At 35.8% G+C, this 23,292-nt stretch overlaps 1 protein-coding gene across 3 annotated transcripts in view; it reads right to left on the bottom strand.

The window, feature by feature from the left end:
- LOC132144048 (tuberin-like) overlaps positions 1 to 23,292 on the bottom strand; it is a 46,100-nt gene that overhangs the window by 17,775 nt on the left and 5,033 nt on the right. For 2 of the 3 annotated variants that reach the window (XM_059554770.1, XM_059554771.1), the window contains exons 16-31: positions 22,547 to 22,657; positions 20,548 to 20,670; positions 20,311 to 20,417; positions 19,325 to 19,478; positions 19,019 to 19,141; positions 18,561 to 18,695; positions 16,213 to 16,402; positions 15,944 to 16,037; positions 15,102 to 15,204; positions 14,918 to 15,012; positions 12,297 to 12,425; positions 5,941 to 6,102; positions 4,647 to 4,802; positions 3,564 to 3,676; positions 2,598 to 2,852; positions 893 to 1,078 (exon numbers count right to left, since the gene is read on the bottom strand). In XM_059554770.1, coding sequence (XP_059410753.1) covers positions 893 to 1,078; positions 2,598 to 2,852; positions 3,564 to 3,676; positions 4,647 to 4,802; positions 5,941 to 6,102; positions 12,297 to 12,425; positions 14,918 to 15,012; positions 15,102 to 15,204; positions 15,944 to 16,037; positions 16,213 to 16,402; positions 18,561 to 18,695; positions 19,019 to 19,141; positions 19,325 to 19,478; positions 20,311 to 20,417; positions 20,548 to 20,670; positions 22,547 to 22,657 — 2,236 coding nt within the window. The remainder of the gene's footprint in view (positions 1 to 892; positions 1,079 to 2,597; positions 2,853 to 3,563; positions 3,677 to 4,646; positions 4,803 to 5,940; positions 6,103 to 12,296; positions 12,426 to 14,917; positions 15,013 to 15,101; positions 15,205 to 15,943; positions 16,038 to 16,212; positions 16,403 to 18,560; positions 18,696 to 19,018; positions 19,142 to 19,324; positions 19,479 to 20,310; positions 20,418 to 20,547; positions 20,671 to 22,546; positions 22,658 to 23,292) is intronic. The other variant, XM_059554772.1, reaches the window with a different exon arrangement.

Below are 23,292 nucleotides of genomic sequence, written 5' to 3'. Positions count from 1 at the left end.
TGGAAGCAATGTGTGAGGTCAGTAACACAGTCATCGTAACACTGGTCTGTCTGCGAGCGGGAGCTCCTGAAGCTACAAACACGTCTGAGAAGGGAGCAGGGTTGCCAGGTTTTTGCAACAAAACCCTCCTACGGATATGAAAAGCAACCTGCGCCAGCAGTGTAAAGTAATCCAATTCCGCTGGAAAACCAACACTCGAAGGGAGGCGGAGCATTAGCTCATTCTCATTTAAATGGGACATACACATATACAGAGTGTTTTAGCTCAAACCCTAAAAGTGGCAATTTCAAGAAGCTATGTAAAATGATCTGTGGGGTATTTTGAGATAAAACTTTGCATACACATTCTGGGGACATCAGAGAACAATTTAAAATATTGTATTAATGCATTCAATGGCACCTTTAGTATCCCTGATGTCTACACTTTTGGAAAATAATTAGCGAATAATAACAACAACAATAATGGTTATATAAAATATAAAATAAGATAATGATTCATGTTATTCAGGGTTATCATAGTTAATAAAATTTAAAGCATTTAAAAAAAATTATATTAAATGCAATATTAAAAAAGTTAATATATATTTTTACACTTGTCATTTTACATTTATTTTAAGCAATTACTTAATAAAAATCAGAAAACAATAACCAAAAATTATTTAAAAATGTAAAACCTTAATTAAAATTCACAAATGCTTTTTAGACATTCTGTGCATACAAAAATAAAAATGCTATATTTGCAAGAAAAGCTCTGCTACAGAACTGTATAAACAGTGTGAAGTAGTATAGCACGGTAGTATGCTACTCTCAGACTCTTAGCTCGCAACATTTCTACTCTATAAACTCCAGGAGCATAAGCTGAAACAGTGCTGTTTTGAGAGCCGGCAGCTCACCGGTGTTGGAGCGCTGGATGGGACAGGGCCTCCCCTGCGGCTGGGGCCCAGGGGCCTCGCTCTGGGGCTCCTTCACCCCGTCCATGGCCATCAGCACACTGGACAGCTCCTGCAGCGGGACGTTCCCCAGCTCAGACGAGAAGGGGCTCGGCGGGTTCTCCAGACACATCAGCCAACTGGTGTTCCCTGAGAGCAGATTTACAGAGCACGCTTTAAAACATGATAGATGACGCAAACTAATCAGAGGAAAGAAATATATTACAGAAAATACTCCTTAGATCAATATTTTCAGAATCCATTTCCTTTGGTGTATCTTCAAAACATCACACGGTGACATATCACGGTTGTTAAGAAAACAAATAAATGTGATTATTAAGACTGTCACAAGTAACTGGTTGATTATTCTCTCAGTTAATCAAGTAATCGAATAATTATACTTATTTTTTTAGTAATAAAAAATAGGAATAAGTGAACACTAGCCTCAAAAATTACTTTAAATACATATATAATAGCAATGTGGCAATAATAATTAGTTCAAATAAAGTATCAAAAGCAAGTAATAATGTAGTTTTAGTGAACAAAACTGTTAAAATACATAAGATAATGTAAACAATAAAGCTAATGTATATTACCCATTATAACAAATTCATGCAGAGGATTGTTTTTACACTTTACAGTGTGATCTAATCCTTGCTTAATACTGACAACACAACATTTAATTTAAATCTCTTTTTCTATTTTCATATGTTTTGTTTTTATATCGTTTATTTTTTTATTTGACTTTTGAATTATAAAATCGGACTAAAACCAGATCTGAGGAGGCTACATGTTACGTGTAAAATGCTTAAAAACTAAAATAAAGAAGACAGACAGGTTACAATGTGTGTGTGACTTCCTACCCAGAGAGGAAACCTTTGGCTGTTCGGAAACAAATACTTGGATAAAGCACAATTATTTAAAATTTTATATAAATATATTAATGTAACTATATTACATTTAAATGCATTTATTAATAAAATATATAAAATGTACAATAAACACTTTAATTTTAACCTTATTTTTATTTTACAGTACTGATAACTTGATTGACTTGAGTACTTTATTATTAGCCTATTATTTGGCTTTTGACTGTTTCTCATAATATAAACTGAACCAAACTGAACTCAACTCAAAGAAAGACCGCAAGAGCGATTACAAAAAAATAAAACACAAAAAAGTGGTTCGAAATGAGGCAATAGCACTATAAAACTCAAGTCTCATGAAAGAAAGACATGCACAAAAAAAAGTGACAAAAACCACAACAGCAACGCTGTGAAATCCTCAGGAACCGCACTGAAAAATCATCGTCACGTGTTATTCTTCAAGAAGTGAAGCACTCAAGGACACGTCACAATTAATGCACAAAAAAAAATACAAATCTGCTAAATGCTCCCGAGCTATTCTTCATTTAGAGGCAGACGGAGAAGAAAAGCTGAGGAAAATGGGGCCCGTGGGCACGGCAGGTCTGAGTCAAACTATTATGAAGCTTTGGGAATGGCATGGCATCCCCTGCGGGACGCAAGATCACTCATGCGCCTCTCAAACGCCCTTGGAATGGAGTTATGATGATTTAATTTTAGTGCCTGCACAAATGTGTCATAATTGAGAGCGAGAGGGTTATAATTGCGGCCCGGGACAAGGTTAGGAGGTAAAGTCTGTGTGGTACCTGAGGGTCTGCGGATGAAGATCTCGGCCCAGCCCTGCGTCAGCATGGGAACAAACTCGGCCAGGCTGGACTTGTCTTTGAGCGGCGCTGAGGACTGTGATGCGGAGGATGCCGAGTGCTCGTCCACTCCTCTCTGGGACCCCAGCACCTCCAGCGGGGGTCCCGGCGGGGGCAGCGGGCCGCTGTACTCCCCCTCAGGAGACGCCACCAGAGGACTGAGACTCTGAGCCGGCCCGGCCCGCAGAGCGTGACCCCCTGCACAGAGGAACCACGAGGGGCTTCTAGTGACTTCCCCATCTTCCAGTGATGTTTTATTAGATTTGTTATAATCTAAAATTCAATCATTTTATTTCCTTTTTTAGTAGTATTACTTTTAGTTTAATAAGACTTTTATTATTTAGTTTTAAGTATTACATATCATTATATACTAATATATTACATATCTTGAATTAGTTTTTATTTGTATAATTTCCACATTTAATTTAAGCCTTTTTTTCAGTTTCTGCTATTTTTTTTATTCATTTCAATTCATTTTAAATTCAATTTTTTATTCATTTTCAATTCTTTTTTTCTACTATATACTAAACAATTTATTTTAAAGTAACATGCATTTAAGAATTAATCACAACAATAAAAGAACAATTAAATACATTTTGATTTCATGCTTTAATTTGAATTCATGATTCTTGTTATGTTGAACAGAGCAGTGTTATTTTAATACCATGTACTATTATAGTTTTCCTTCATGTTTTGAACTAGCTTTTATTTTTATATATTTCAGGTTATTGTTATTAGTTTTGATTTTAATATTTTTATTTATTTAGTTTTAGACATGTTGCTATTTTAAACTTAAAATTAATTTCAGTTTAATGTCAAATTTGGAATGTTTTTCAGTTGAAGTTTTTAACTGAAAGCTCTGGGTCACACACACATGTGTGTGAGTGTGTGTGTGTGTGTGTGTGTCACCTGATATGGAGCGGACGCGGGTGCGAGTGCTGCTGCTGATCTGCTGGCCCGACTGTGACTCCAGTTTCGCAGGAGCCTCTTTCGTCTGTCGGGTGTGTAAGGACGGGTCAGACCTGCAGAACAGTCATGTGTGTACTGTCTTTATATTGAGACTCAGAGCAGTAAACACACTCACATGAAGCTCTTCCTCTTCCTGTCTCTATCCATCTATCCATCTATCTATCTATCTATCCATCCATCCATCCATCCATCCATCCATCTATCTATCTATCTATCTATCTATCTATCTATCCATCTATCCATCCATCCATCCATCCATCCATCCATCTATCTATCTATCTATCTATCTATCTATCTATCTATCCATCTATCCATCCATCCATCCATCTATCCATCCATCCATCTATCATCTATCCATCCATCCATCTATCATCTATCCATCCATCCATCCATCCATCCATCCATCCATCCATCCATCCATCCATCCATCATCTATCTATCTATCTATCTATCTATCTATCTATCTATCTATCTATCTATCTATCTATCCATCCATTCATCCATTCATCCATCCATCCATCCATCAATCCATCCATCCATCTATCATCTATCTATATATCTATCTATCCATCCATTCATCATCTATCTATCCATCCATCTATCATCTATCCATCTATCCATCTATCTACCATCTATCTATCTATCTATCTATCTATCTATCTATCTATCTATCTATCTTCTGCCATGTTTTTAGTTTTTTTAACGTGTTTTATTAGTGTTTGTAGTTCTGGATAGAATCCTTCACCAAAGCGCAGTGGATTGTGGGTAATATTAGCCATCAGAGTGTGCATGGTCTGGAATGGCAGACCATCTGGGGACTTCTGGCATACACTTTTCAACAACCTATGCTTTGGGACACACTTATTCTAATCTAACTTACTATTTTAGATGGACGGTACGAACATTGGGACACATTTTATAAACATGCTAGCAAATTCTAATTCATGTTAGCAATGTGCTAAAACGTTAACCTATAGCACTATCATGATTGGTTGGTGCCATCTATGTTGAAACGATTGTAACCTGGTCATTTCTCCTCCTCCGGGCCTCTCTGCCATGTCCAGACCCAGAAGGGCTTGGGTTCGAGAGCCACCGCTGGTCGTAATGGTGATCAACTTATTCCCAACCAGCCAAGTCATACTGGGGCCACCGGACAACAGGAACTCTGCGATCGGAGACCTGAGAGAGGAAGAGTTCACAAAGCCCATCAATCATCGTATTTAGTGTCACTGTGAGAGACCCATCCATCTCTCACAGGGACCAAAACAACAGGCTGAATAAGGATATCAGCTGATGTGCCTATTCACACACAGCTAAAACAACTACTATAAGAGTGACAGAAAAAGAAGTTTGCTCTGGAACATAAGGGGAATCGATGCAGCTTTCAGCGGCCTGCATTCATCACGCACCGCAGAGATGAAAGCCAAGTACTATTTAAAGCTTTGCAAACAGACACCGAACAAAAGGATGAAGGGCAAGCAATTACAGTTCTAGCTGAAAGTGTGTAAACCAGCCTAAAATGAAAGAAAGAGAAAAAGCAGAGACACCAGCAGCTCTGCACACACGCTCAATGCTTTTACTCCTTTAGCTGACTCTTTATTTCAAAGTGACTGACAAATGAATGAAATTACAATTTCATTAAAGTCTGATGGTAGAACAGCTTTGGTGCATTTAGGTCTATTGTCCTAAATGACTTAATGAAAAACATATTTGTATTGTTTTAGTACTGTATCGTACTAGTTTTTATAAATTATACATTTTTATTTTTTAAACATGATACAAAAGTACAAAATTATTTATGTTTTCATTTTTAAAGCAGGGCAATTAATCTTTTGTTTTTTTTAATTGTAACTGCACGTTAAAAAATAAATCAAAAATAAAACATTACTCACAGTTTCAGTTTAAAATAGGCAATTATTATTATAAATGTTTATTATTTTACTTTAAATGAACATCAATCATAAACATCCATTACGAACTGTTTAGTTTAAAGTAAGGCTACTATAACAATACTGTAATTATTATTATTTTTTGGAAAATACTAATACTTATTACTAATTGCTTCCGTTTAACTTAGCATTAATTTACAATTATCAATTTCATGTATTATTATTAAGTGCAATTACTAGTATTTTGCATGACTTCAATGAATCATGTCTCAATGCTTCTATCTGACATGATGTAACATTTTTTTATTTTATCTTTAGAGTTGATAGCGATTAATTGGACTGTTAAATCTGAAAAGACACGCTACTAATGTGATTGAATGAGGGCTGTGAATGTAGCAGAGCTGTGGCGTGTGGTTTGTGGTGAGCACCTCTTGGGCAGCGCAGAGAAGTTGGAGAAGACGTATCGAGCCATCATGTCCAGACAGGTCTCCGTCAGCTCCAGATGGACCGTCTTCAGCGCGTCGTCCGCCTGCATCACTGCGTTCTCGTCAGCCGAGCCCAGGCTGCAGGTGGTGCTGGACGTCTGCATCCTGCACAGGACGGGGTCAGGGGTCACACACAGGTACAGGAGAGGTCACGAGGTCAAAGAGTGCTCTGGCTCTAGTGAAGTCAGAGACCTCAGCTAGTCTCTGACACCATGTCCTAACCACAACTTTGAACCACTGGCTGATTCAGATTCAGATTCATTTGATTCGGAGTCATCTGATTCTGATTCTGATTCTGATGGAGAGTGATATATATCACTCGTCACGGCTGGTTAGGACACAGTGTGCAGCTTGAGATGAGAGTGTGTGAGTGTGTTTGTGAAGATGTAATAAATCAGATTCAGATGTTGATTAAAGCGGGAGTGGCCTTTTTAAACACACACAGTTAAAACAGACGCATAATTCTTTATAATTCAAATCAGAGATACTGTGCAAGTTTATCTTTGCTTAAAGGAATAGTTTACCCAAAAAAAACTCACTCTCTAGTGTTTTTGTTATCTAAAATTATTAAAAGTAGTTTTTGGTTTTAATGGAAATAAAGCTGAAATAAAAATTACATTTAAATATTAGATAAAACTGCAACTGAAATATAATATTAATGGAGGTACTACAATTAGCTGAAGTAATAAAACTAAAACTGATATTAAAAATTTTAATCTGAACAGAAATATTAGAGAAAAAGAACAATTTCCAAATCTTAAAGGAAAACGGTCACTCTCAAATCATTCTAAAACCATATGAATATTTCTTTATTAAAACAAAAAATCAGCTTAAATAAAAAAAAAAGCTAACATTTTCTTCAAGTAGTCCATATGACTCATGTGCAATATTTAAGAAGTCTCTAGTAATACGTGATATTTTTTGGAAGGAACAGAGCAGGATTATTATTGTTGATTATAAAAAGTCGTTTTTGTTAGCTGAAATAAAGCTGAAAAATATACAGTATATATACAAATATTAGATAAAAACTGTAGAAAACTGAAACTGAAAAACTGAGAAGAAAAACTAAAACTCAACTAAAACTAAAAAAAAATCTGTTAAACCTTAATAATAATAATAATAATAATAATAATATATAAAATTAAAAACACTAACCAAAACAACCGTAGCACATAAACTCATTACTTACATAAACTTTTTTTTATGAAAAACTGAAAATATAAAAAAATAAAAGCTAATTTACTAAATTACTAAAAATAGTAATTTAAAGATAACACTGGAACAGACAGACATTTAAACAACTATTCACTGTAGACTTCATTAACTCTTGAGTCAAATTCCTTTATCTGTTTTGTTTAGTCAACGCTTTTCTTGCTTCTCTTTTAGTGACACAAAACTGGGACTGACAAACCTTGAGCAGGAGAGAAAGCAAGAGAGAGCATGGCTGTTTAACACACACACACACACACCTAGAAAAGTTCATCTGCCAGCTTGCGATCCACACACACACACACAAATCTGTGGAGAGCCGTGTGATTATCCAGGTGATGGCATTAATCTAAGGCAGCCATCAGCATCCTGCCCTCCTGTAACCACGGCAACAGCATCCCCGGGGAAATCAGCAGAGCCCACATCATCTCCATACACTAAGACCACACACACACCAACCCACATGAACACACACCGCTGAGCTAAAGCACTTCTGACTGCGACATCCACTCTCTGACCTGAGAAACTTCTCATTAACACCACACACACACACACACGCACAATAATACATATACATATATATATATATTTTTTTTTTTTCACATTGATAGAGATAATCAATTTATCAAAATATTATTTTAAATGTTTTTTTCATTCTTTACTGTAAGGGTTATAATAAAGTCAGAACAAAAGCCAAATAAAAGATATATACTTTTAAAAAATGAATAATTGTCTCAGTTGGTCTAATATCTTTGGTTAAAAACATAAAATAAAAAAGTAAAATTAAAATGAAATATCAAATGAAAACAATACTTTAAAAATAGACTCCCATTAAATTACTGTTTCTGATATTCAGTCAGACACAAAATAACATACACAGTGAATACATATTAATGATAATAAACACAAATAATAATATACAATTAATAAAGCGGACAGCTGATTCAGAACCCAGGTCTCAGTTATACTGGGTCCAATACTTTTGGTTTCAGTAAAAAATACAATCACAACCATCTCATAACACCCAAGCAACCAATCAGAACATTCTGTAGAATCGTGCTAAAACTACCCAGAACACTCAAGGAATATCAAAGCAAATGCATCTGCATTATCTTACATTATAACACTAGTAACACGTTAGCATCCACTCTGAATCATGATGACAATTACACATCTGGCACTGCACTTCTACGTACATCTGAGGTATGAAAGAAACCAAACTGATCTACGCATAAGCATGCAATCAACAAAAGCCCATTTTCATTTCATCTCACTGGGGGACAAGGGATGAATGTGGATGATACGAGCGCGTGTGGACAAACACAGACAAAAGACAGAAGCATCTACTGCAGAGAGTCAGAGTGACCCTCGTCTGATGCTTCATAAACCAACACATCCTCTGTCACAATAAAAACTATATTCTGTCTTCATAACACCTCACAAGAGATGACACACTGATACAAAAACACATTACTTTAGGTTCAAGTCCCTCCCTGTACTTTCTTGTCACTCCACTCAACTATTTAATAAAAGGGGGAAATTATTTATTTAAACAGAATATTTGAATATAAAATGTATTTAAAAATCTTTTTTTTGAATATTTTTTTCTAAACATTCTATAGTAACGTGTAATTTTTGTATTTACCTTAATTTTTATTTAATTAAATTTTTCTATTAACCATATTTTTTACTTTTTACTTCTTCCTTTAACTATATTTTTTCCAAATGTATTTAATTTACTAATAAAATTAAACTCTAGTATTCTCTAATATAAATTAATATGAAATAGCACCTACTTATATGTCATTTACAAATGACAATCACATTTTAAGTTAATTTAACTATTAAATCATTAATTTTTTTTCTCTGTTACTGCAATGCAATACAAGTAAATATGTGAAAGCAATGCATTTAATACGAATTAATAACAGAATCTTTCCTTTTTGTACATTAAACATGTTTAACGAAAATTCCAGCGGTGCATTTTTGCATTTAAACCCTAAGAGTGAATGAACCTGTGTGCTTCCACTGAAAGTGTGTTGGTGTAAACACCACCTGATAGAAGGGTCAAAGTTATTTTCTGAAGCAATGGACAAATGCTGTTGATACAGAGAAGTTAATTCTGGAGCATTCCTTCAGCTGCTTCGCTCAAGGGCACGCCGGAATCGATCCAACAACCTGAGCTTTAACCACCACACCACACCCAATCACTTCAGCGTCTGTCAACAGGTCATCCAGCACACACACACACACACACACACAGGGAGTCCCAGTTTGTGTCTTAACATCTGATCATTCAGCAATTCTTCCTGCACTGCAAAACTTTATCATTCAGCAAAACTTAGAATGCTATATTTTTCCAGCCGCATACAATGTCCATTAAGTCTCTGAATCCTGGGGTTCCAGTACAGCTGATCATAACACCACCTTTTATGAAAAATATGATATCATCTAAACCAGTTGATCTTTTTCAAAAGGCACAATTTCGATCAAAAACATCTTTTCACTGCCTTTTCACACGGAGAAAAGGTTTCACTGTTCACCGGCTCTTCACATGCACTTCAAGCCCTCAATCATCTCTATCAGCTGCAGTCAGATGGTGGTTGATGTCTGTGGAATAATAAACGATGTGGTTTGGCGATGCATTTTCTTCTCTATTGATGCATTAAGCTGAACAGACAGAGCTGAATATGAATGTGTGGAATAGTGACTGGAGTACAAATCACCACTGGATTGAAACTGAGCAATTAATATAAGATTTTCTTAGAGGAGAAAAAAAAAACTTTCACTTTCTATGAGTTTTGAAAACATTTAAAACCTAAATCTGAAGCAGTACATATTCCTTTAACACAGGAAGAGTCAAACTGCTTGTGATTTAGATCAAGTCCAGCATTATTAGCTCGCTTTTTAAATCATAACGAGCAATCTTGGAATTACCCAAACACAAGCCCTTGGCACATAAATACTTCAGGCGATTAGTAAACCGATGGAAGGGTAATTAGCAGACATGCTAGCTAATAAAACAAATATGCCGTGTGAAGTCCCTTTGCTTGCTAATAGCGGACGCTCTATTCATTAACATCCTGTAACTTGGAGGCACTGAACTGATTAATAGGTTTTATGGTAATTAGATGCACTGGGTTAATAAACCACTGACATCTGAGGGCAGATAGTACTGGAAATCTCATCTGATGCTCGGCTGTCATCTGCTGGTTATGTGCCACACTGCAGTTTGTTAATGAGTTCAGGAGCACATGGAGATTAGACTACATATTTATGCAAATGAAAACAAAGCTGTGAGGGGACAACAACAATGTATTTTGCTGAATGGAAAAAGCACTACGGTGTTTTACACAAGAAAGAAATTCATATGGGTTTGAAATGATATCAGGTAAGTATAAGCCCTGAAAAAAAAAATGCAAAAAAAAAAAAAATACTTTTTATTGGGTAGAAAGCAAATCATGGAGGAACAGCATTTGAAGAGGGTGTCAGTGAAACATTTTCAGCGTGTTCGCAGCGGATTATTGTGCGAATTTTTGTTCATGATACAAAATGCAGTATGATAAAACATGGATGGATACTGTACCTGGATCATGGGTAAAGAGTGTGTGAAAATGATGTGAATAAGTGAAGGTTAAAACAGGCTCAGACAGGCAGCAGGATGAGCAAGTGGAGTGCGCCCCCTAGTGTCTGGGAGCTGAATTACTGCCATCTATCTCATTCAACAAACATTTGAATGTGTAACACATACTTTAATTGCGCATGCTTCCTGTGTGCAGTACAGAGCCCCTAAAGGGACATGGAGATGGAAAAAATGGGATGGGAAAATATTATTTTTCAAAGCATTTGGATGTGCTTTTGTTTGCAAAAAAATTTGCCAGATTTTTCAGAGGAACGCAAAAGTTCTGAAAGAGAATGCAAAGTTTCTTGGACGAGCACAAGAGATTTGCAAGAGAATGCAAAAGCATTGACATATAATGCAGTTTCTCTGGGGATCTCAAACATTTGCGAGGGAATGCTTTGTGTGTAAATGCAATGTTTCTCTCGCAAAGTATTGTGTTCCCCTAAGAAACTTTGTGTTAGCTTGCAAAAGCATTGAAATATTTTTCCTCCCACCTCATGAATGTTTTACGATCACGCATATTTATTTAGAGTTTTGAGTGATAACGCAAAAGTGTTTTACAAGAAAATGGAAAAGTTTTGCAAAGTATATTGAGGGAATGCGAATGTTTTTCTACTAGAGAATGTAAAAGTATTAAAATATAACGCAAAGTTTTGGGGAAAACAAAAACAGTAAAATATAATGCAATGTTTGGGTGAACGCAAATGTCTTATAAGGAGAATCTAAAAGTTTTGCAAGCGGATGCAAAATTTTTCTCGCAGAAGTTCTGAAATAGAATTTTCCCTCCAATCTCATTATTCATCATAAATATTTTTTTTTTGGTGATAATGCAACACTTTTTACAAGAGAATGTAAAAGTTTTGCAAGATAATGCAAAGTTTCTTGAGGAACGCTAGACTTTTGTGAGAGAATGTAAAAGTTTAGCAAGAAAGCACTTAAATAAAACGCAGCACATTTTGGGGGAACACAAACTTTTTGCGAGAGAATCTACAAGCATTGATATATAACACAATGTTTCTCGAGTGAATGCAAAGTTTCGTGGGGGAAAACAAAAGTTCTGCAGGAAAACGCAAAAACACTTGTCTTCTTTTTTTTCCATCACCATGTCCCTTTAGGGGCTCCGTACTAATTTGCTCATGGAAAGAAAAAAAAAACACCATCACAAACGGCACAATAAGCATGATAAAAGCAAATACCAAACGGGGTTAGGCTGAAATAAAAACAGATGCTCCGAGGCTCAGCGCATGCAGTCGACATCACCGTAAAATGACAAAACCCTCCTCCAGCATGCACCCTTTCCTTCCCAATCAGAATTAGCCCAAACCAGATGTTCACGCCCACCCCGCATCGGCAAGACAACGCCCCACCCCCGAATGCCCAAGCCCCGCCCACCGTCCCTGCATACAGAAAAGGAAAAGCAGGGATATCAATCGGTTGTTGAGTTTTGAGGTGACCAAAAATGCTCTACCTGCGCACCGCATGCTCGGACACACTGATGCTTCGGGAGCGGAAGGCGTCCATGGCCGACAGATCTTTCAGGTCTTTAACGGGAGAGTTTGCGCTGGGGCCTTGCTTCACCACTTTGGTCGTCCGCAAACTGCCCCGAGGGCAAACGAGGTCAGGTGTGCGTCAGCATAACGTCGTGACCAGGGAGGGTCAGGGGGAATTTGGGGCATTTTAACCATGTTGGCATGGGTGGATGGGGGAGTGCGATTGGTTGTGGAGTGTCACGAAAGGGGCCAGCGACCAATCACAGGTGATGGATCCCAGGTGTCGGCACCCCCCCAAACCACACCCACCACGCATGGCCCAATCAGAGGAGGGGGGGAGGGGTCAAATAAGGAAGTGAAAGGAAAACAAAGTAACTTGGTCAGCAGCGCACACTGAGAACCAGAAAACAGGGACGACACTCAAAAAACAATAAGAAAACAAAAGGAGGAAACAGAAAACTGGAAGGAGAAACAGCATCAAAAAGATCAAGAGACACTTAACAAGGCATAAAGTAAGCAATATACTGTCAGCATTCTACCAAAAGAAGGAAAGAGGAGAAAATAAATGAAAAACTCATCAGAGAGAGCACAAACACATGGTACAGGGAAGAAAAAAAAGCATTCAGACACTGCTATGATCATTATTCTGGAAATTAATATTAATAAGAAAACAGTGATATGATCGTGTGTATGTGTATGTGATTTAATACAGCAAACACAACACAAATGAATGACCGGATGGAGTTAAACTAGAATCTGGAACAGAGAATGAAAGGCCTGATCAGCTAGAAAGAGCATAAACAAGTATGAACCATGTTTATATGCACATCATTTTAGATTAAAGTTGGTTTTCTAGGGGAACATTTACTTGCCAGACTCTGACCTAAAATATTGACTTTATATTTAATAATTTAAAAAAACATTAGCAGATGTTGGTTAATGTTCACATGGCATACAGGTAAACAAATTAATTAGCAATTTATGATTGTTTTATTTAAAATGTATTTTATTTCACATGCATTCTGAAATTCTTATTCTGAAAACGCAATAATTCAAATAATTTCATACAGTAATTTGATCTGATCTTGAATGATGCTCATTAATGTTATTAACAAAACAGAGAGTATAAATAAATGATTTGTTCGACTACATTTTCATAAGTGTGTGTATATTCTTGTGCATGTAAACTTTTTCTCTTTTTCAAGCTTTTCATTCGAAGCTCCAGACTCAATGACGAGACAAGACACGAGACTTACAAAAGAATACAAAAGAACACGGATGGTTTCCACAGAGAATGAACCTGAAATCAGTATCAGGACAGTGAGATTAGATGGTTGTGTGACTCTGGACATAACTGATGGTGGACTGTATTAGTGATATGTCTTGTTATTACAATGATTGCAATGCATTGTTTGCTGCATCAGCTGTGCTGGTTAAAAGGGTTTAGTAAGCCGTATTATGTAGTATTATGGAGATTCCTGTTAAAAGTAGACTGGCTTTTGGGCCAATGGCTTTTTTCACAACCAATCAAGAGAAGCAACGACAGAGAGTGAGTGAATGAATGAATGGAGTAGAATTGGATGGAAATAATAAGCAACTAGAAAAGCGAAGTATAAGCTCATTATCAAATATCAGCACAAGTTTTAGAGATGCGTGAACTGTTTGTATTCAGGTGTTTCTTCAACTATGGGCATTTTTAGTCCTTTTGGAAATTTAACTCCATTAACACACACTTTTTAAACTTGTTAATTAAATTTGCCTACAAATAATCCTAAGGTTTAACAGTGGATGAACAAAACCCTCACAAAAATGGCATTTCCATCACATCTTAAATCATAACTCATCATAATCCTGTGGTGGAAATTAGATAGTTTTGTTATATATATATATATATATATATATATATATATATATATATATATATATAGAGACCCAAAAACCTATAGAAAAATAACAAAAAAAAGCATTAAAAAAAAACATGTTTTAAAACATAATATATTTGTGAATATACAGAATTTTGAAAAATCCATACACACTAATATAAATGTTAAAATAACGACTAATGAGCAATATCCTCTTTTAATTAGACTATCAGGGTTTCAAACATGCATTTTTTTTTTTTAAATCAAAGGCATTTGAAAAAAGTATCAGAACTAAGTCTTGCTAGAAAATGTCAAATAAAAATCTCTAGTTTTAATGTGACCAAAAACAAATAAGTCTAAATCTATTAGTCTGAATAAAAATCAATCCCTGGGGCCTAAAGATGCCATAGTTGAAGAAACATGGTTTGTTAATGGTTTTGATGTGCCTTTGAGACAGTCACTGCTGGGCCAGATGAGGGGAGAAAGAGAAACACAGAGGAAGACGAGACGTCCCACAGTCAAACTAGCATCTGTGAGTGGAAGTGAAAACTCAGCTGATGTTCTGAAGTGAACCAGACACACAAAGCCAGAGATCACGACACTACCATCAAAGAAATGAACCAATGAGGCGCCTGAATGACAATCATGCGTTGAGTCCTTCCCACGGCAAAACCTGACACGAGACAAACTGTGATCCGGCCCTGCGTGCTTGAGTGTGTGTGTGTGTGTGTGTGTACCTCTTGGGCCTCTCGTTCAGGCTGGTGCTGCGCGCTCTGAAGCTGCTCTGCTCGTGAGTGTCATCGAACGGCAGGAGAGCGTTTGAACGGAGACCCTAATCACACACAAAACACACTTCAACTCAAGACCAACAGATCGATCTGTAAACACATGTCTGACGATCTGATCAATCCTATCACCCACCTTGGTGATGTACTGAACGAAGTCTTTCCTGAAAGCCAGTCTGCAGCGTATGAACCACATGGCGATCACATGATGGGCGAGAGACACTATGTACTGATTAAACCTACAGAGAATGAAAGAAAAACCCGAAAACACATCATTCAAGATCATTTGGCTCATGGAGGCGGCATTTATTTGATTCAAAAACACAATAAAATGGTGAAATATTATTACTGTTTAAAGTAACTGCTTTCCATGTGAATATATGTTCAAATGTAATTTATTCATGTGATGTAAAACTGAATTTTCAGCATCATCAGTGTCACATGATCCTTCAGAAATCACTCTAATATGCCGATTAGCTGCTCAAGACACATTTCTGATTATCAATGTTGAAAAAGGTTGTTTTCAAACAGAAAAACAAGAAAACACATCATTTAGGATAATTCGGCTCATGGAGGCTGCATTTATTTGATTAAAAATACACTAAAATCAATAATATTGTGAAATATTACTACAGTTTAAAGCAACTGTTCTCTATTTGAATATACATTCAAATGTAATTTAATCCTTTGATGTAAAGCTGAATTTTCAGCATCATTTCTCCAGTCTTCAGTGTCACACGATCCTCCAGAAATCACTCTAATAAGGAAACATTTCTGATTATTATCAGTGTTGAAAACAGTTGTGCATGCTTCAACTCTTTGAAGGATTCTCTGATGGACTCAAAAGTTCAAAAGGACGGCATTTATTTGAAATAGAAATCTCTTGTAACATTATAACTGAACATCAGGTAGTCAAATAGCTAATCAAGTCTGTATGTGCGAGTTCACAGGTGTGTGTGTGTGTGTGAGCTTACTCACTTTGAGGGGTTGGTGTAGGGCAGCGATATGGCAAACACGCTGACGTACTGCTCGGCTACAAAGTTAGCATACAGATGAGGGAGCCGCACTAATGCTAAGAGAGAGAGACGAGACAAAAAGCATCAGTACTTGAGCTGTATATGATCCACAGGTGTCGTTTCGCTGTGGCTGTATCCTGAATGTAGAATGTGTGCTCTATTCTGATTGGTCAGAGTGAGTAGGGCGGCTCTGATTGGTCAGAATGTGAGAGCGGGCGGACTTGCACTCACTGGACAGGAACTCCAGCATGGGCGAGGCCATGGCCACGGTGGCTGAGATGTGCGTGAGCTTGACGATGAGGGCGGGCAGCAGTTTGATCATGATGTCGGGCATCTCTACGGTGCACATGGTCAGAGCCACCACACACTGCTTCGCACAGCGGTAGATCAGACCCTTCTCCAAACACTGCACCAGCTCCCTCTGAGAAAACACACAAGTGTGTTCTACATTAAACACAATAATACCCTTTCATTTTTGATCTAGTTTAAATTTAAAAACACTTTTGAATAATAATATTTACTTAAATAAATAAATGCAATTTATATATAAATGGACATATGTGTGTACTAACTTTAAATTTAACAAATTAATATTTAATATAAATTGAATAACAAATTTAAATGTTTAAATGTATGCTTTAAATGTAATGTAAATATTTAATTAAAATGTAATACATTTAAATGCATTTATTAATGTATTCTTACATTTAAAGCAGTATACAAGTACATAATTGTATACTTTTAATTTTATAATACACTTGAATGAACATGATTGTACTGTCACCCGGCCCCTCAGTGGACCCCTACGTGTACTTCACTATATTACATTTAAATCCTAATCTAATCATGACAAACTATATACCGTTGGAAAGGGCTAAGACTCCTAAATTGATATTTACCAATCTGTTTTGTTAAAAATGATGTAGGAAAAGTAATAGATTAATTTATGGCAAGAGTGCCCCTCAGAAACCTACATCATATCAGGAGTTCTGACCTGTCAAAAAAAGTCTTCTTTGTTGCCTTTTTCTCTTTCACACTTCAGAAATCATCAGAAATGATATATCACTTGAAAACTTAAAATCTCAAAGTTCTTCCTTTGAAACCCAGTTTAAATTCAAACATTGCATTACAAAAATCATGTTACAAAACGTTTTTTTAAGTCATGAATTATAATAATGTCGGTTTGGATCATGCACTTTCAAGTCTTTGTTCAAAAATGTGAGTGACAAACGTTATACATTTAAGTTAAACTTATTTGATTTAAATATTTACATAAATGTATGAACACATTTCAATTAGTGCTGTCAATCGATTAAAAACTTTAACTAGATTAATCACACATTTTTTCTGTGATTAATCGCAATTAATCGCAATACAAAAAGAAATGTTTTTGTACGTTTTTAATATATTTTTTAATGTAATAATTTCACAGTTAATCAAATTAATGTAGAAACAACATAAAGACAGTATATTTTAAATACTTGTTTAAATGGCATCTTTTTATGAATGAAGGCCAGTATTACTGATATTAATACAGCTACTGATTTTTTCTATTTTTTTACATTTATTATTAGGCTTCAAAAATATAACAGTTTTTAATTTAAGTAAACTTAAAACAATGCTAACATAAACCCATAATAAATGTCATGTTTACTCCTGCCTTTCCTGTCTTAACAGTTAGGAAATATACAGAAATTTAATAAAGTTATCAAAGTTATATGCAGTCTGCACTGCATAAACTATAAATTAAATAGTTAATCCTTATTAAAGCTACAAAAGTTATTTAGTCAAGAGCAGCGAGTCATTTTCTCTGTTCCCTTTGTTCTTTAACTTTACTGACAGGAAGCTTTATTGGCTGCTGTCCCTTTAAGAGCAGACAGACACGCGGATCTCACCGTTTATATACTGTCTATAGATCTCGCCTCATTCTCTCACAACTCTTTTTGTTCATTTTAGACTTTATATAAATCATTTAAGATTGCTCTTATGAGGATAATCGACAAAACTGGCACTTTGGGATGTTTATTGTTAGTTCAAGCGCTTAAGAGAACTGGATTCTGGCGCCCTGTCTATGCATTGTGTGTGTGTACGTGTGTGTGTGTGTGTGTGTGTGTGGGTACGTGTGTATGTGTCACATAAGGGCATTCACAGACAGCGCATTCTCTTTTGTCTTGCCACGCTTGAAATGTTTAAAAGCATTTAAATGAATAAGAGCGTGATCATATAATGTAAAGCTAGTCAACGGATGGCAGAAAATACGGATGCTGCGTTAATTGCGTTAAATATTTTGACACGTTAAACCAGACAAAAATTAATCGCATGCGTTAACGCGTTAACGTTGACAGCACTAATTTCAATAAATGTGTATTTCATTTAAATGCGATAATTGTATAGTCAATTTAAATGTAATAATACACCTAAATCAACAATGTAATTTCAGTTCTGCTTCTTGTCGTTTCAAACAGCCTTCAGAGTGTGCCTACGATACGGTCTAGATCACAGCCCTAGCTAAACTTGATCAAATCTGACAAAACCTCAAAACTACGATCTGGATAGCGGGGTACATGTGTCGGTGTCACCTGTCGGGGCTGCTCGAGGTAGCTGTGGTACGAGGTGAGGGCGGTGAGAACAGGAACCACAGCGAGCTGAACATCAGTGAGGGAGAATCCATCAGGAGTCTTCTTCAGTCGCTCCGATATCAGACGGTCGGTCACCTGCACACACACACTCTCCCAAATGACCTCGCTCCCATACAGTTTATTCCACTGAGTTCAAATGATTAGAACACTAGTATATTCACACCAGCTAAAAAAAATTATTTGTATCTTTTCTATCTATCTATCTTAACAGTTTACATTTCCAAACATTCATTTCGCCATTGTGCGATTGTGCTAATCCAGTGAGATTTTAGTCTGACTATCTCACAGAGATCTGATCTAAACACAATGACATGAAGAAACAGAATAAACTGAGACCTGATGATCAGATCAGAGCTCTCAGTGGTGTGTGTGTGTGTGTGTGTGTGTGTGTGTGTTACCATGGAGCAGAGAGTGGAGCACAGGTGATCAATGTTGCAGGATGAGGTCAGGATCAAAACTTTGTACTGGAAGGTGCAGGACATCTTATCCAGAACCAGCTTCAGAACCTTCCAGTCAGACTCCTGCAAGCCACACGAACAGCTGATGTTTTACCTTTCATAGTTATATTCACACACACACAGATTGTGTTGTATTTCAACTGTATGTTCCAGGAATGCAAATACACAGGGCACTGTGTTGAAAACATGGTAGATAAATTCAGTACCATGAAGGGAAGAGGATGTGAGCGATATGTGTGTGTGTACCATCTTGAGGCACTCTAGCAGCACATTGAAGGCCAGGCTGTAGGGCAGATAGGCAGTGCGAATGGAGGAGGGCGGAGCCACCGGTGTGGGACTTCCTGTTGGCGACGACACAGTTCCTGTTGGCTTCTTATCAGTCACTCTCTTCTCCAACTCCCTGAAAACCAGACATCTGAGATTTAGTCAGTCTGAATGCTCTCCTTAATCATTCATACTTGATTTAATTCTGATAACAGATGTAAATAAATGTATACAGTTAAATGTATTAATACATGTTAATTAAATAAAATAAAAAAACACTTAAATATATTTATACTTTCTTTACATTTTATAATAAATATAGTACTATAATCTGGATATCCTCTTTGATTTTTACTTACTTTAATATAAATAAGAAGTGGAATTAAATTTGTATATCATTTAAAAAATAGTAGTAATACATTTTAAAGGGTTATTCACCCAAAAATGAAAATTAGCACATAAATTACTCATCTTAAAGTCATCCAAGACTTTTTTCTTTCATACGAATCCAGAGTTATTTTAAAAATTGTTTTTGAACTACTATAAAAAATACTATAAAAAAAGTGTCATACACGGCCATTGTGTATGAAATGTGCTATATAAATAAACTTGCCTTGCCTTTTATCAACAAAACCTTTAATTTAATTAAAAATATATATAATTATTTAAATGTAATAAATTCTGTCAATCTGAATATTCTCCTAAATAATTTCTAGTTTTAATATTAGTCATTTTAATAATAAATTAAAATGAATGTTTAATTCAATTAAGTGTAATTTATATATACATAATAAATATACACAGTACAGACACATATATATTATGTGAACAAAAACTTTTATCTTGGATGTGATTCATCTCAATTAATCATTTGACAGCACTATTTAAATTTGATATCATTTAACACCCTCGTTCATAAGTGTGCTTAATAAGAAAACAGCACTAGACAAAGATGTTTGAGTCCTTACCCGACGTCACAGTGACAGTATGGGCTGAATCTCAGGACGCCATCTTTATTGGGGACACCCAGACGATGAAGAGAGTCGGCCCTCATCATCAGTAAGAAATCAAAAACCTGACACACAAACAAAATCAGAGAAAACAAGATGCTTCCCTTTTCTGAAGCCCAGGTGATTTGAGAAGGCTATGTATTCTGAGGATTTGGTAGCTAGCGTGTTCTGAGTGTTTGCTAAGGTGTTGTTGACCTTAAGGCGTATGGAGCTCCCGGCAGCACTGTAGTATCTGTTCTTGTAGTGAAGCTGCAGATGAGAAATCAGCAGCTCGTACACTCGGCTGGCGTGGCTGGCCGGCAGACTGTACAGTTTACTCTGAGAACACACACAGCATCACTGGAGCTGACACGGAGAATGATCAGAGGTGGAAAGAGTACAAAAATATTCTACTCAAGTAAAAGTACCATTACATTAATGAAATTTTACTCAAGTACAAGTAAAAGTACCAGTCTAAAAATCTACTCAAGTAAAAGTAAAAAGTAGCTCATTTAAAATTTACTCAGAGTAAAAATTACTTAGTTACATTTTAACAGTGGGAGGGAGGCAAAAATGGGACAGGCCAAGGGTGTCAAACTCAGTTCCTCGAGGGCCACAGTCCTGCACAGTTTAGATATAACCCTAATTAAACACACCTGATCCAGCTAATCTAATCATTTAGGTTTATTTGAAAACTACATGATATGTGTGCTGGAGCAGGGTTAGAACTAAACGCTGCAGGGCTACGGCCCTCCAGGAACTGAGTTTGACACCCCTGGGATAGGTCTATTAATCTCAAACTAGTTGTTTTTAATTAAAGGAATCAGTTATTTAGAATAATAAGACATTTGGGCTGTTACCAGGCTAATCAGTATCAACAAACTCATCTTTTAATGCAGAGGAAATGCAAAGATTCATTGGAAGTGGCATTTAGATGTATTACACTGTTTAGTGCAGGACAAGAATGCATTTAACCTGCAGTTACAAATGCATGAATAATGTTTTGACATACAAGACATAAAATGTTGAATACTCATTTGAAATGATAAGAAATTAATTATTTTAAAAAAAAATCAAAAGATACTTTAAATGTGAAATTAAAATGGCCAGTATGTGTCAGCAAGTCACTGTTAATAAGTGAGTCATTGCGATTGAACCGAATCATTTAAACGGTTGATTCATTCAGGAACGAAACACTGTCACGTTGCTCAGAGACGCAAAACTGTGCTTTGGTGGCTGTGTTTGGAATTATTTTCTGTTGTAGAAATAGAGCTAAAAAAGGCAATATGGTGTCTAAAACGCAAGTCTCTTAATTAACTTGTTTACTGAACTGTTATATATATGTATGTATATATTCATGATGATTTTTGGAGGAAAAGACGGCCTTCTTTGTGTGATTTTGATTTAATATATGAAATTATATAAATATGTGAATTTTCTGCCCCTATATCTTCAATTTTGTGATCATGCTAAATGCATTTTAGGAGACTGAATCACACAGTGAAAGAACGCACTATAAATGCGCGCGCACATCATTAAAACAAAAAACATGATATTATCGCAGATGATATATATAGCACACTCCTCACCACTGTCTTTTTGGCTAATTTGTGCAAAACCTCTTGCTAAAATGTCAAAGCTTCATTTTAACCACCAATGCAACGATGCAATTATTTAGCTTACCTCTACATTCTTGCGAAGGGTTGATGTCTTGTCGAGATTTTATAAGCTGCTAGTTTAGTCTTCCTAGGCAAGTACAGCTTACACTGCATAATAGAGCATACATGTGGCCAGGGGTTCACTTCATTTCCTTCGAGTTCAACCTCAGAATATAACGGGGTTTCGTTTTCAGCGGTGTCTGCACCACTAACGCCTGTTTTGACCGTCTGCCTCTTTCTTGTGATTTTAGCGCCAGTTTGCCCTCCTGCCCATTATTTACTGACGTAGTTTCCAGGGAGCGATTTTTTTTTTTTTTTTTTTTTTTTTTTTTACTCTTTTACTCAGTAATTATTGTGTTTTAAAATGTAGCGAAGTACAATACTTTAAACAAAATATACTTAAGTAAAAGTAAAATTACAGATTTAAAAAATTACTTTAAAAAGTATTAGTACACAAAAAAGCTACTCAATTACAGTAACGCGAGTAAATGTAATTCGTTACTTTCCACCTCTGAGAATGATCACCATCACACTGATGAGCGCAGGTGTTGTAGTACCTGCAGGATGTCCAGCAGACCCAGTATAGCGGTGCGCACGTCCTCCATGGGAGACTCCACTGACAGCTCTCTCTCTCCCTCCAGAGAGCACGTTAACGGACGAATAGCAACCTACAGGAGCACAGGAGAGGTGCACTCACACAAATCAGGTCTCATCCACTTGTTCGGGGATTTTACATGAAAATGTTAGATAAAAAATAAAAAAATAAAAAATGTTGAAGAAATGTTTTCTAACTGTGAGGTTGATCATTTTTATTTAGGCATAAAAATCAAAATGAATAATAAATTATATATATATATATATATATATATATATATATATATATATATATATATATATATATATATATATATATATATAAATAAATGAATACAAAAATTATATATATATATATATATATATATAAATGAATAAGGAATTATTAAAAAAATATATATATAATTTATTATTCATTTGTATATATATATATATTTTATGAATTTCTTATTACACACATACATACATATGTATATGTGTGCGTGTGTGTGTGTGTATATATATATATATATATATATATATATATATATATATATATATATATATTATATGTCTCTGTGGAGTAGGCAGGCAATGGAAGAAGGGATATGATGTTAAATCAAATTCTTAAGAATTATAATTATTTAACAGCTCCATATTCCCTTAGATATGTTTGAATAAATAAACTATTTCAGGGCTATATGAAGGACCTGCAGAAATCGTGGACATC

The sequence above is a fragment of the Carassius carassius genome, chromosome 7, assembly GCF_963082965.1.
Source record: "Carassius carassius chromosome 7, fCarCar2.1, whole genome shotgun sequence".
Classification (NCBI taxonomy): Eukaryota; Metazoa; Chordata; class Actinopteri; order Cypriniformes; family Cyprinidae; genus Carassius; species Carassius carassius.
The sequence above is the reverse complement of the archived record's forward strand: the minus strand, read 5'-3'. Positions and strand labels throughout refer to the sequence as shown.